The sequence below is a fragment of the Mixophyes fleayi genome, chromosome 11 (genome assembly GCF_038048845.1).
Source record: "Mixophyes fleayi isolate aMixFle1 chromosome 11, aMixFle1.hap1, whole genome shotgun sequence".
Taxonomy (NCBI): domain Eukaryota; kingdom Metazoa; phylum Chordata; class Amphibia; order Anura; family Limnodynastidae; genus Mixophyes; species Mixophyes fleayi.
Genome location: NC_134412.1, coordinates 36492723 through 36508216, shown reverse-complemented (window position 1 = coordinate 36508216; position 15494 = coordinate 36492723). Strand labels below are relative to the sequence as shown.

Sequence of the window (15494 nt, the reverse complement as noted above, 5' to 3'; positions counted from 1 at the left end):
TTGGTGGAACATATAAAATATTTCATGACTACAGGGGGCATATTCAATTAAGACTGCGCACATAAAGTGCCAATACGGTAGCGCAACATCTCGGATTTCCTGTCGCAACCCTATGGGGTGCGATGAGAAATCCACAATGTTGCAGCAAAAGGAAGTATGCAGCCGCGCATAACCGCTATATGCCGTCTTAATTGAATATGCCCATATGAGTTTAAACGTCAGGTCTTGAACTATCTTTTTTTTATTATAAGGACCGGCTGTCCCAGTCATCTCTTGGCATCCTTTTAAAACATACCATTACTTCAGAGATATAAGCAGATTTACATTATTCCAATAACATTAAAACAGGCCAGACAAGTTTAGGACTAATAAAATGAATATTGATCTTTGCTTTTTGAATTATTTTTTCTGTAATATTTAATATATTATGATACATTTATTTGGTCACATCTCTATTTTGAGTTATTCAGGGCTTTTTATTGTAAGATTGCAATGCATTCTGTGGGAATATGATTCTACATAAATATATTTATAGATCAAGAATAATGTATATCTAAAAGTAGATAATAAAGTTATTAGTGTCATAGTGAAGACTTGTAATATCTCAATTTCATTCGGTTATAAGCAAGTTATTACTTTATGACAATATATATTTATTCTGGCAGAACTATAATAAATATATTTACTTCAGTCATCCTATCTAATTCAATACTTATTTTTACGAAGGCAAACACATTATGGCAAATAAAAAATGCTGCACACGTTTTAATATTATTATTTATTTATAAGCCATTGGTTTCATTTCACAATGCTGCAATTTAACAACTGCATAGAGTTTCCTCCCTGAAACTTTTACCATTAACATTTGTAGATGTCATCAACCTTGAAATAGTTTTCTTCAGCTTTTAGATGACTTCTGCAGAGACTGTAATAATAAAATAAACTGTAGGGATCGATAAACATATCATAAGGTTTAGCATGTAAAGTTGTGCAATCCTTTCCCACTGCAGCAAGACTGTAATATATGGGCAGCATGTTGGCTCAGTGGTTAGCACTTCTGCCTCATAGCACTGGGGTCATCAGTTCAATTTCCGACCATGGAGTTTATTTATTATATTCTCCCTGTGTTTGTGTGGGTTTTCTCTGGGTGCTCTGGTTTCCTCCTACACTCCAAAAAAACATACTAGTATGCTGGCTGCTATTAAATTGACCTGGCTTTCTCGCTGTGTGAGTGTATGTTAGGGAATTTAGATTGTAAGCTCCAATGGGGCAGGGACTGATGAGAGTGAGTTCTCTGTACAGCGCTGCGGAATTAGTTGCGCTATATAAATAAATAAATAGCTAAATAAATTTCTGTGAAATCTGCTCTGTTAGGTGGCTAATGCATAACAAATATGCTTAAAAGACGCAGAAACAGCTGTTTCTGCATCTTTTAAGTGGAATATTAGCTTGATGCATAAACCCCTGTGTGTTTACTGATAATTTCGAGCTGTAGACAATATTAGGTGAAATAATAATATTGTTTATTATAACAAACAAAAATACGGGCTTATTCAAGTAAATGCAACACAGACACAGATATGCCTGTAAGGATTTATATCTGTTGCATTTGCTCTACCTCCGGTGCATGAAGATGAAGGTTAGCTGCAATGCATCTGACTTGGCATACTCTGTAGAATGTGTCCCTTTTTCAGTGTAAGTCACTACACCGACTACCACAACCCCGACACAACTTGATAACAGTGAAATTGGCCTTACTGACAGACATGTAATGGTGACTGCTTGAAAATCAGACTTCAAAGGATGGCGACGAATGAACATCCTGTCTGACCCAAATGACATTAGTTTGCAGGGCGACACTATGATTGCAGCTATTAAAGTGCTGATTTAGGGAGGCGAACGCTGTAGAATGTAAAAGGGTTTGTAAAATCATTCTACAGCGTGCACCTCCTTAAATCAGCACTTTAACATCAGAAATCATAGTGTCGCCTGCAATCTGACGTCATTTTGGCTGGATGGTATGTTCATTCGTCGCCATCCTTTGAAGTCTGATTTTTCAAGTTGTGCTATTTTTTGGCAGGGTTGGAATTTTTACCTCCTTTTTTGGAAAAGACTGATCTCTAATCTCATTGGTTCATGTCTGTGAGAAGATAATTAAGTGGGAGGTAGAAAACAGATCTGATCTGAAGTGCAGCTATCTCTAACTGACATCCATGTACTGTGTTTTGTGACCTTTTGTCTATGCTGTCTTGTCTGTTATTACTTCATGTTAAAATTTTCCATGCTCCCAATTTAGAGCGCCCCCTATAACTGCAAAACAGATTGAGGTTGCTATTTTATGGTTGCACAGAGGAATAAAGAATCATGAGCCTAAGTAGTGTATAGGGTTCATAGCTGGAACTGGTAGTGGCTACTGTCACTGCTGCTCCTGTTGCTAAGCCACTGCCTCCTGGCAATTTGTCTCCTCTATTGCTTTGCGGAAACAACTTCTCAGAAGCAGAATCATTAACTCACTCAAATATTTGTCAGAAATATATAGTCAATATATAAAAAATTATTAGTAAACATCAAATCATATTGTAAAGCGGCACGGCATTTTCTGGCGCTATATAAATAAATGTTGATGATGATGATGATGAAATCATATCCATTTTATTTGTAAACTTATATTTCTGACAACCAGCCTGCAATTCTTGAATAAATGCACGCCGTAGTTACAGCGGCTGGCTGGGCCGGGGGCAGAGGGGCATCGCCCCCACGGGCCGGTCAGAATCACTGATGGTACCGGCCGGCCGGCCGCCCCCCCCCCCCGGATTCAAAATCACAGATTTTTACAGACGGCCGCATCTCACGATACGGGATGCGGCCGCGTCAGTGCACAGGCGGCCGCATCACATGACACTCGATGCGGCCGTGTCATCAATGACGCGGCCGCATCCCGTGTCATGTGATGCAGCCGCCTCTGCGTCCCCCGGGCTGAAATTGCCAGCCCGCGCCTGACTGTGTGCTATGCGTACTCAGCAAGATACTGCCATTATTCATCAAATTCTTCCCTTTGAACAATGCAAACATTTTGCATCACTGTAGGCACTGTAATCTTGGACCGCAATTTTATGTGCTTGCCCCTAAATCAGGGTGCATTTGCTCAAAAATAGGCGTCTGTCACAAAAGAGCATTGGCACTGCAGGCTTACACTTTTGTGTGCTACATAATTTAGTGAGGGATATTAGTGAAAACTGCAAAGGCAAAAGGTGATGTGGGGTTGTAGCAACCAGCACTAAAACATTGACAGAGTCTATTTTTTGCTATGGGCAACAACACCTATTTTATTTGCACCAATTTTCATAATTGTCCACCATTGCCTTTGAATATATTTTTAAACTATAGATTTCACATTGTGAACTTGCATCTTAACGGGATGCAGCATTTTGTAATCACACTGTGGGAATATGTGAGTCATCATATTTAATTTGTATTATGTATTGTGGCAAAGCGCAATCTTTTTTTCAAACAAATCATTTTATTTGGTATATACCATCTGTATTAATACTAGGATGGCAATGTGAAGCTACTTTGATGTTACATGGCCACAATCAAAAGACAGAAATGAAGGCGATCCAAACTGAAGTACAGTTGTGAATCTCATGTGTTGTGTATTTGCAATTACCAGATCTACAGTACCATTCCATTCTCATTATATACTTTACTGAGTCTATGCTGTATTTGGACTAATTTAGTTAATTCCTGCTCTGCCTAATGAGCTGGGAGTGTGTTTCCGAAGCACATAAAAGGAACAAGTTGAGCTCCACTTGTGAAACTCAGACTAATGATATCCTTAAAGCATGGGATACAGTTAATGTGACCAAAGGCTAAATTCTATACAGCCTGTACTTCTAATATAGTGTTGTGCTTACAGTGGAATGATCATTTTATATAACTGCGCAGGGGAGGGCTGGCAGACTTTAGCCCGGGGGCAAGCACACAGCACTGGCCCATAAGTAGCGGCCCATATATATATACATATATATATATATATATATATATATATATATATATATATATATATATATATATATATATAGTTTTGTTTGTTTTTTTTACTTACCTGGCTAGTTATAATGGGATTTAATGTGATTTATCAAAATGTAAAAAGCCTGTTTGCTTTAAAAACCTGATGTTTTTGCCAGTAAAAGGGTTTGTTTTTATATCGTCCTGGCCTAGAGTTGGATTAAGGCTCTGGGGTAACCCCTATGATGTCACATGGTTATCATTTTAGAGAAGTACACAGGCAATTCTGTGTGCACTACTGTTAGGTGTACACAGTTCTGCCTTCACGAGCAGTACACAGTGAAGCCGGACATACCTGCTAACTGTACTAAGCGAAACAGTCACCCAAATTTGGGACTGCCCCACCAGATTCATTCAGGACAGTTGGCAGACTGTCCTGCTCTATCCTATCTGTTCTTGTCACTGTCACCACTTGTGGCTGCTGGTTACTTTAGCTCATTTGCTGGTTGTCTGGATCCTGAAATATTGGAGGCCCTATTTGGAAAAAAAATGGGTACATTAAATTTAAAAAACTCCAACCAGTCCCAGTGGTAAATCATTAGTACTCCAGCCACGACATTAAAATAATAATATTTACATTTGCTAAATAGATCTCTTTCTTTCCAACCAACCCTGACATTAGATAGCAAACACATTTAATATATAAACCTATTTCCCTCCCTCCAAATTTTCCACAAACAGCCCACAATCAATAAATAGCTCCCAAAACACACCAGCATTAAATTAAAGGTCCAATTACTCCATCTTAAATTCATAGGACCCACTATTAAATTAAATAGCCTTACCATCACCCCACAAATAAAATTGCACCCAATAATTAGCCCCCACCTGCACTCCTCGATTAAATTAATAGCCTACCCACCACATTATATTAAGACCCCCCTCCCTCTACTACACAAATACATTCATATACTGGCCCCCTCTTATACACACATACATTCATATACTGGCCCCTTCTCACACACACATACATACATTCATATACTGGCCCCTTCTCACACACACATACATACATTCATATACTGGCCCCCTCTCATACACATATATACATTCATATACTGGCCCCTCACACACACACACACACACACACATACATTCATATACTGGCCCCTTCTCACACATACATACATTCATATACTGGCCCCTTCTCACACATACATACATACATACATACATACATACATACATACATACATACATTCATATACTGGCCCCTTCTCACACATATATACATACATACATACATACATACATACATACATACATACATACATATACTGGCTTCTTCTCACACAGACATACATACATACATACATACATCATACTTGCCAACTTTTCCTCGTTGGCTTCAGGAAGATCCCGGGGGAGGTGGGTGTACGGGGGGCAGGTCTTTATGGATTGCATCATTCTGGCCCCGCCCCTCAACGATTGTATCAATTTTGGCCAATTACAGCAGAGGACGGGGCTAAGATGACGCAATATTTGCGTCATTAAGCCCCCCCCCGCCGCTAATCTATTGCGGGGGGCGAGAACTGGGAGGTTGCCCTGCTCTCCCGGGAGGTCTCCCAGAAATGCGGGAGTCTCCAGGACATTCCGGGAGAGTAGGCAACTATGCGTTAAAGAAAAGCAGCTAATGAATCTCTAGAGACTGAAGTGTCTTTTACATTTCTGTCTCCATTACTGAAGTCATGTTGTCTTACCTGTCAGTCTTTGATTAAATTTTGGTCTCCATGAAAATGGCCACCTCCATAGGCATCAATACATGGACATAGGACACAATTTCTGAACTGTTTCATCATCCAACAGATGGCGAAGCCAACTACGTCTTGTACTGGCTCAGCATCAGGGAGAATGCCAGACTCTTCAGGGAGTGAGGGAGATCACCCCTATTTCAGGGAGTCTCCCTGACATTCAGGGAGCGTTGGCAAGTATGACATACATACATACATACATATACACTGGCCCCTTCTCAAGTGTGTGCTGAAAATAAGCTACCCTGTGATTCCTGCCTGTGTATACTGGAAACAGACAGAGGCTGAACTGTGAGTAGCTGTGGAACTACTGTGACCAGGAGAACCTGGTTTGTACTGTGATAAAACCAGCAGTGTTAGAACTGTGTGGGGGGACTAAGGAGATGTACTTGCAACCATATTCATATTTCTCAATAAGAACAGTGCAGGAAAGAGTGAGGAGATGTATTTATTTCTGTATTGCTGCAAACATTATCATTATTATGATGGTCAAAGAAGAGTGTAAATAAATAATTCAGTTTGTGATAGAGATGGTCTGGTGCCCAAATTATTCTGACTTTTATTACACTGCACCACAAAGTGACATCACCTGTGTCCCATTACTTACAAAGAGACTTTATAGTAAAATACCTGCATGTGCAGGGACCCCCTGGTCATTTAGACTCATGCCCATCAGCTAACCAGGGCTTGAGAAGGAGGTGTACTGTTTAACCTTTGCACCCCACACACAGTGACAGGGGCTTACATATATATATGTATACAAATATATATGTCTAGTCTAGGTACATACATAGTTCAAACTTGTGTGACTACTTTGTCTCCCAGGATTGTCCCAATATAATATTGCAAGTTTAGTGGTCACAAGTTCTAAATATATTTATAGTTTAACTCAGTATATAGACGTATACCTGGGTTGCTGACTTTGAAAGCTCTAAAGTCCACCTTCAACTGCCTATGGTATATACAGGGACCAGTTGCCTGTCGGTTGAAGTACTACTGTAGAACAGACAATGTACAGCAGGTGTCTCTGACTTTCCACTGTGAAAAGTCAGTTCCCATAGTGGAGCATCATAAGAACTTAGCTTAAATCTTACATTCTACCACCCAGGAAATATATGAACTTTTCACAACCTACATGTATAGAGAAAGGTATACATATGAGACCCATTGGAGAGGTGTAATCGCCACAATCCACACACCGTAGGTTAGTCTATATTATACTTGCCTACTCTCCCAGAATGTCTGGGAGACTCCCGAATTCTGGGTAGATCTCCTGGACTCCCAGGACAGCAGGTAATACACCCACATCCTTCCCACTTTGCGACTCGATTCACAGGGAATAATCACGTCATTCTGGCCCCGCCCCTGCAACAAAATGTAAATTTTGTAACAGGGCGGGGTCAAAGTGATGCAATAGCCCCGCCCTACCCCCTCCTTCCTTACCATCATGTCCCTTCCTCTGGGATCTCCTGGAGGAGAAAAAAATAAAAGTAGGCAAGTATGGTCTATATTCTATGAATGGGGGACAAGTCTATACCCCACTATTTACACACAATACTCCACACATAGGAGATAGATCCTATGCTGACATGAAACTGATCCAGGCTATGCTTTCAAGCACAGATTTCCCACAATCCACTCCCAGAGGGCCATTCTTTTAGATGGAATAGTGGCATAAGCCGCACAAGGTGACAGATATTGGGGTATATGGATTCTACACAAAAAGGGGGTGGCTGTACACACAATGTTAACATTTTAGATGGTAAGGCTCATATATACAGTGCATTTCGAGAACCCTTGTGAAGAACATTTCAGCACAACATGAGCGTTCAGAGCATGGTTACCAAGAGTAAATATTTGCTTGACAGTAGAAAATAAATGGAAACCAGGATGAAATATGACATCTTATTGTGCCTATCAATTTCTTATTGCTGGCAGCAGAAAATGTGAACTTGTAATTAAACATGAATAATGATAAATACTACTACTACTACTAATAATAATAATAATAATCATTTTTATTATTATTAACATTTATTTATCATTATTTTTATCCTTCCTTTTATTTTGCTTTTATGTAATCTTAGAGGATGCATAGCAATTTCAATATTACAATTGCACCGTCTTACCAATTAAGTCCGCACTAGCGATAATTCATGCACGTAATACAAAAAAGAGTAAATTACAGAAAACCAAACATGAAAAAGAAGGTCATATAGCACAAATATAAATTAACTGTGAATTAAGTAATACAAATTGTTTTATAAACAATTTTTAAACAAATGTACGGAATTCTGTTCAATACACATTTATATGGGGCTATACATTGTAACACAATTGTAAATGATAAGACATGTATTAATTAAGAAAACACTTATTTCTGAAATTAATAATAAAAAAGGTGAAAACATTAATTCGGTTATTAAAAATATCACTTTTAGATAACAAATTGAAGAACAAATAAAGTTAGTATTTGACATTAATAAATCAAAATTAGCGAATTACTGAACTGATTAATATGCATGAAATATTGAATCTTTATACGTAACTAAATATGCTCATTATGATTTCTTTCACCCCATTTTGGAAACTATTATGTACTGTATTCTAAGAAATTAAATACTTCTACTAAAAATTCAAAGAACACAATCACCTTGAAGTTCCAAGCCCAGAATAAGAACATATGGTTTTGCAGATGTATGCTATATGACCACATAACTGTGCAGTTATCCTTAATATTCTTATAACATTATCCTAAAAAAAAAATAGTTGCATGGAGAATAATGCCATTAAGTTATGTGGCAGAAGCATTCTACTCCCATAATCCCAAAATCAGCAGAAAATCAGCTGCAAGTGTGGGGTTTTTAGCAGGAGTTAACTATGGTTTCAAGCTGCTATGACATATAAATTAAAAATAATGTCACTTGCATGCAAATCAAAATTAATTTGGCTGAACTATATAGGTGGGTGTGTATTTAATTTGGAACTATATCATAAAATGCAAACACTTAATTTAAAAATCCATGTAAGATACATCAGTTACACTTTGAAGTTGATAAATGAGAGATTAATCTTTTGCATCATGTCACAGTATTAGTGTGTTCTGATTGCCAAGATGATATCTCACAGAGTGGGTGATGATGAGCGGAAGATGCTAATAGCAAAGACAATTCAATGCTAAATGCAAAATGGTAAAATAGACATATTGCCAACTTGTTTGTTTGATCCAAGTTAGGGATGAAGGCAGTTGGTTAAATTGTCACATAAATATGGCAATGCAATGTGCAACCTTGAAACTTTACTCTGAAAACTTAAGTAGGCCAAAAGGCAATTATTTTTGTCAACTGTGCTCTGCAACCCTTTATTCATACTTGCCAACTCTCCCGGAACGTCTGGGAGACTCCCGGGTGAGTGTGGCAATCTCCCGATTTCTGCCCACTTCACTAGGAAGTGCCCACTTCCTAGTGAAGTGGGCAGAATTAGGTCCCAAACGCTGCGATTCCCCGCTGTCAAATTACGCATTTGCGTCTTGATGTCACAGGGGGTGGGGCCAAAATGACGCGATTTTTGGCGCACCGTCCCCCTCACGCCCACCTCCACTGGCAGGCTCCCGGAAGAGAGCTGAAGAAAGTTGGTAAGTATGCCTTTATTGCAGTAATAGATTAGCGACATACTGCTGCCCCCCATCACCGCATCATCTGCCAAACTCAGGAGCTTTCTAATATTCAGTGTGAATATCTGTCTGAAGGTTTTCGGAGCCCAATAGATCAGCAGATGATGTGGTTGTTGTGGGGGTGATAGATGTATGCACAAAGCAGACTCAAGGGGTCTGATTCATTAAGGATCTTAACTTAAGAATCTTCTTATTTCAGTCTCCTGGACACACAAATATCAACTTTAAATTTCAGTGCACAAATAAGCTATCAAGTATTTGTGTGTTACATGAAAAAACAGTCAGTATTTAACTTATGTGCAAAACAGAATATTAATTTGCACCCCTTGCATTGTAGCATGGTTTTGTCCAGGAAACTTAAATAAGAAGTTTCTTAAGTTAAGATCCTTAATGAATCAGGCCCCAGATATGCAAAAAATAGCATAATATAATATATACTGAATATTTTAGCTAAGCAAGAGCTGCGATTGACAAGAATTCACCAGAATCTAATTGAATCAAATCAAAAATATATGCTCTAAACCTGTAATTATAGGCAGTCAAAAGTTGCCATATCAAAAAAGGTAAGTGTGCACTTAGTGGAATTTTATTTCTGTAAAATATTTAATCTGTCATGGGCCAGTGCAGCCACATATAACGACACTATAACATGGTGAGCTACATGATGACATGGAATGGACTAGCGCATTGGATGTAAGACATTATATCTGTAAAAGTGTTTCCCCAAAATGCTATATATGGATATATTATTGCATGAGGCCCAAAATCATTATCAGCTATTTATATAGCACCACTAATTCCACACAGCTGTACAGAGAACTCTCTCACATCAGTCCCTGCCTCATTAGAGCTTACAGTCCAAATTCCCTAACACACACACACACGCAGACTATGGTCAATTTGTTAGCAGCCAATTAATCTACTAGTATGTTTTTGGAGTGTGGGAGGAAACCCACGCAATCACGGGGAGAACATACAAACTCCGCACAGATAAGGCCATGGTCAGGAATTGAACTCATAACCTCAGTGCTGTGGTGCATAAGTGCTAACCTCTAAGCCACTATGCTGCCCTAAAATAAAAGTGTTACTTTCTTCAGTGAATACACATGAGTAAACACTGGAAACAAAGCCATGTAAAATGCTGAAAACTCTTTCTGAGTTCAGCATGACTTTTTAGTTGAATGTAGGAGCCAAAAGCATAATAAATAGTCCCATTTGGAATCAGCTGTTTCACTGCTATATTCCACCTCTTGCACCTGCAGCACTGTTATAAACTCTAATCCTTAGCAACAACAGTAACCATAGCAAGAACAAATTTGATACTATTACTGAACACTGAGCATAAAAATTATTATCGGAGCCATAGAAATGGCATGGAGAGTACAAAATCAACCCACATACCAGAGATATAGGAGCATGCAGAGGATGGCTGTTTTATGTACATTTAATATTATGCATTTAAGGACAAATGCATAACAGTTTTGCAATAATTGTAGCTTTGGGAATAAAGTAAACTGGCAACAACACCATAACCTTTTTAAATCACATCAGCATTCACAGAACTATTTTGGTTGTGCTGTAAAAAACAAACCAAAAAAACATATTGCGGAATTACTGGAATATACATAATTAACATACTGATAGATGTGAACACAGAACTGGAAACTGTCAGAAGCCATGTCATTAGTAAATAGCAAGGAGGCACACTGAATGACAATCACCCTGGCTCGTATAATTCACTAGCGGTGGCTCAATATAGCATCTGTACTTCATTTGAGAGAATTTCACCCCTGGGCTGTTGTGTTGTTAAGCTGGGAAATAGATGGCAGATTTGTTGCTTGTTATGCACCCTTCTGCAGTGTCGGTGAGAGAACAATAAGATGATGTCTCATGATTTTGTAAAGTATAAACTTACATTTTTTGTGAATTTCATTATCATTCACAGGAGCAGACAAAGGACTCTCAGTAGCTCAGAGCTACTTAGCACTTGTTTTTTTTTGTGTCTTAAAAACTTTCAGATTTAAAAAAATTGTGAGTGAGTGTGGATTATGCAAATATGTACTTATTTTATCCGGTGTCTGTGCAGGAAAATATCCTCAAACACATACAAAAAAATGTTCAATATTCAGGGAGTACTGTCCTGACAGATATCACCTAGTGTGTATACTAACAGCAGAAGATAAAAGATTGCACAGTAACATGACTAGTCAGCAGCCATGGTTAAAGTGTTAAACAGAATAAGTAATACTCAAATACCTTGCCAACATATACAACAGTTGTATCAACATTCTAAATTCACATATGTCAAAATAATATTCCATTGTACAACTTTTATTTTATTTATTTGGCATGTTGAAGCTTGTCATTTAATCTGTGCACATGATATAGAATATATTAACGTCATTTTAAAGTGTATTATCATATAATATACAAAATCACCATACAATCTAAAGCGGTGGGGTATGGCATATCAATGCCGAATACCCTGATAAAACTTACCACGACATGATGATTCCGAAGCCAACTAGTGTTGAAAGCGATTTTAAGCAATGACGAAGTAGTAATAAGCCAGCTGCTCTTCATGACGTCAGTCACTATGGCGACGGGATTATCGGTGCTGTTAATGGTGTACTGTAAGAATGAGCCTATGTACAATGTAGAAGCCTTTGTAAACTACATTATACATAGGCGCATACTTACATTACACCAATAAGAGCACTGATAATACCGTTGTAATGGTGACTGACGTCACGAAGAGCAGCCGGCTTATTACTTCTTTGTCAATGCTTCAAGTTGATTTCAACAGTAGTCGGCATGGGGGATCGCAGCTAAGGAGCCCTTCGGTATCATCATGTCGTGGTAAGTCTTGTTGGGGTAGTCAGCATCGATATGCTGACTATCACCGATCTAAAGAATGCATATTGTAGATTTAGGTCACTGTTTAGGAACCACTTTCACACAGTTTCTGTATATGTGTTTTGATTCTAAGGGACAGATTCAATTCCCACGACTATTACTATGGTAATAGCTACGTATTATTACCTTTACTACAATAATTTCAGCACTGATTTTTAAATGTTTAGGGGGCATCTAAAATACTGATTGAGTGATATAATGTTGCTCAATCAGTGTTTTTTAATTTCACAACAGAACGCCCACACAGAGCGCCGGCCACAGCAGTCAGCGGCTTCTTACCTGTGAAACTGCTGGCTGCTGCGCCTCCATGCGCTAGAAGCGTAATACTGATTATGATGTCACAGACCAGCGCCACAATCCCAGTCTGAGTGGCAAAACATACTCACAAGGATACCACTGCTCCACACAAGGCAAGAAGCAGGGGAATTTGCATTTAAATTGTCCAGGGTGCTTCTGCTGACCATTTGGATATCATGGCAGACCTAAAGCCACCTAAGATAACTTCAGTTCACCCAAAAGCCAAACTGGTGGTACAAGAAAACATAAGACAAGTTGCTCAATCCATTTAGCTAGCAAACATTAATGCAAAATAAGGGAAGACAATTATAAATAAACAGAACACAACTTGATCCAGCACTTGATTATAAAATGTTAAGCAGATATCTTAGTTGCATAAAAATATGTATAAGTTTCAATGTGACCACAAAAGATGTTCCTGTTCTTGGTAATCAAATGTACCAAAATAGCTATTTTTTGCTTTAACAATAGAGGGCAAAATTCAATAGGAGCTAACCCCAAGACATTGGAGGCCCAGAACAACTCTAAGGTAACTTAGACCTCCAAAAATTACCTATATAATAAACAAATTATACCTATTCAAAAACTTATAGTCTAAAAAAATTTATATTTTTGTTCCAAATTGTGGATAAAAATGTTTTATTCAAATGTATGTAAAACAAAAATATGCATACAGTCAAGTCCATAAATATTGGGACATTAACACAATTCTCATATTTTGGGCTCTATACAACACCACAATGGATTTGAAATGAAACTAACAAGATGTGCTTTAACTGCAGACTTTCAGCATTAATTTGAGGGAATTTACATCCAAATCAGGTGAACAGTGTAGGAATTACAATGGTTTCTGTATGTGCCTCCCACTTTTTAAGTAGACTCACTCCACCCGGACTCTGGCCACGACCCTAACAGATGGCGGCACAAGTAGACTTCAAAATATGGAGGCGAGAATGGGATGCTCATCTCTTTCCTCCATTTTTGCATTTATACATAGAGCATATCATTTAAGGAAGTTCTTGTGTGTTATTTTAATTAACTCTGCTAACTTCTGTTAATCTTCTTTATATAAAGATGCACTCTTTACGCCTGCTGAGTCAGAACCAACCATCGCAGATCTTCCAGAGTATGAGTGATAACTTCCGCCCAGTGCAGCCTCTTTTCCATCGAGGATTGAGAGGAAATCTTGATTTTCGCAAACCAGGGAGAAAGTGCAAAGGAGCAAACTATAAACTTCATGGTATGGACAAGCTCTATGTTGTTTATGTCACAAAGAAACATAGTTGCAGTTAATAAATGTGACAGTGTCACCTGCATTAAAATGTTGCACTGTTTGCAAAATAATGGTTGTGAAGGAAATATTGCCAGAGTTTCATCTTGGGAGCACAGATGGGATTTTATTAGCCTGAATCGTGATAGTTATTATTTTTATAATTAAAATGTGTAAGAGTTTATTAGCGTTATCTATTTTAATAAAATACTGGATTACACTGTAAAACTAAGGAAATGACAGTCACAAGTTTGAAAGTGTGTTACATTTCCTGTTGCACATAACATGGGAATATAAACTAATCTGTTTACAGTGTATTAAAGTAATTCTATTGTTTTCAAATAAGCATTGCATAGGAGATTGTATTGTGTTTCCGAAGCACAAAGTAATTTATTTTAGCAGATGCAAAGTTTAACAATTCAACACATGATTATAATACAGTACAGTACAGCCAATACCAAAAGATACATACATACCGCTGCGTTCGAAATGCGCTTCGCTGCGCTTCCACGGGTACCAGTGAACAGTTTTTCACTCTTGAATACTGTGGTCAGAGAATGACTGAAGTTAGTGGGAGCGCAGCTCTGATTATATACATTCAGTGTTACAGAGAGAACAATGTAGATGACATGGCTTGCTTCTATAGGTCCAGGATTGAGGTGGGTCCAATGTAAACAGGTCATAGGCTAGTTCAAACAACCCCCTCAAAGGCTGAGGTCAACATTCCAGATGATTTTCCCGCTTTCCCAGTTACAACTAGTCCATTAGCATTTTACAGTTTGATATCACTCTGACTATTTATTCCCTAACATCAATAACTAGAGTATGCAATATGCGATCTTTACGGCGAAAGAACCGGACAACTGCTGATGAATAGGGGAATAAAATGATATCAGACATGACACATTTCCTATAACCTGATCCTTAAATAACACTAAAGTGTACATATAATCATAATATATAAACTAATAATAAACTAAATACTATCTGCTCATAAATCACTGTGGATCGGAATCATTTTATATATGAAATATATAAATAACTAAATGTTGTAGTGCGAGTGTGTGCGTATTTTACCGTGCAATCGCAGTATGCCACGTGTAGCGTGGCATACTGAGTACAATCCCACAACAAAACAATATTAACCAATATACTTTCGTTCATCCAATTATACGACTTCGACAAGTGTTAGACAAAGAATCTTTCTTTTGTATCAGTCTAACAATTTTGAGTGACAAGTTCAATTTAGTGATATGTTAAACATGTCCTTATACATTTGCATTGGATGATATGAGAAGCTATAAAATGTGTTTACTTGATGCAGCATAAATGGTTTTATGTATGTTCTCTATGGCACCTTACAAAATATTGACAATAATGACCATAAGAAAATAAGAAAATATTTGATTTATAATTTATATTTCCAATTAAAAATACTATATTCACAGTTCTTGAAAATAGTAATAAAATAAATTGGACAAAAAATAAATCTCTTAGGGACAGTATTTAACCTTCTGCA

General features: G+C 37.9%; 1 protein-coding gene across 2 annotated transcripts in view; it reads left to right on the top strand.

The window, feature by feature from the left end:
- LOC142107669 (carbonic anhydrase-related protein 10-like) overlaps window positions 1-15494 on the top strand; it is a 241190-nt gene that overhangs the window by 223210 nt on the left and 2486 nt on the right. For both annotated transcript variants that reach the window (XM_075191238.1, XM_075191237.1), the window contains one exon: window positions 13780-13945. In XM_075191238.1, the coding sequence (XP_075047339.1) occupies window positions 13780-13945 (166 nt within the window). The remainder of the gene's footprint in view (window positions 1-13779; window positions 13946-15494) is intronic.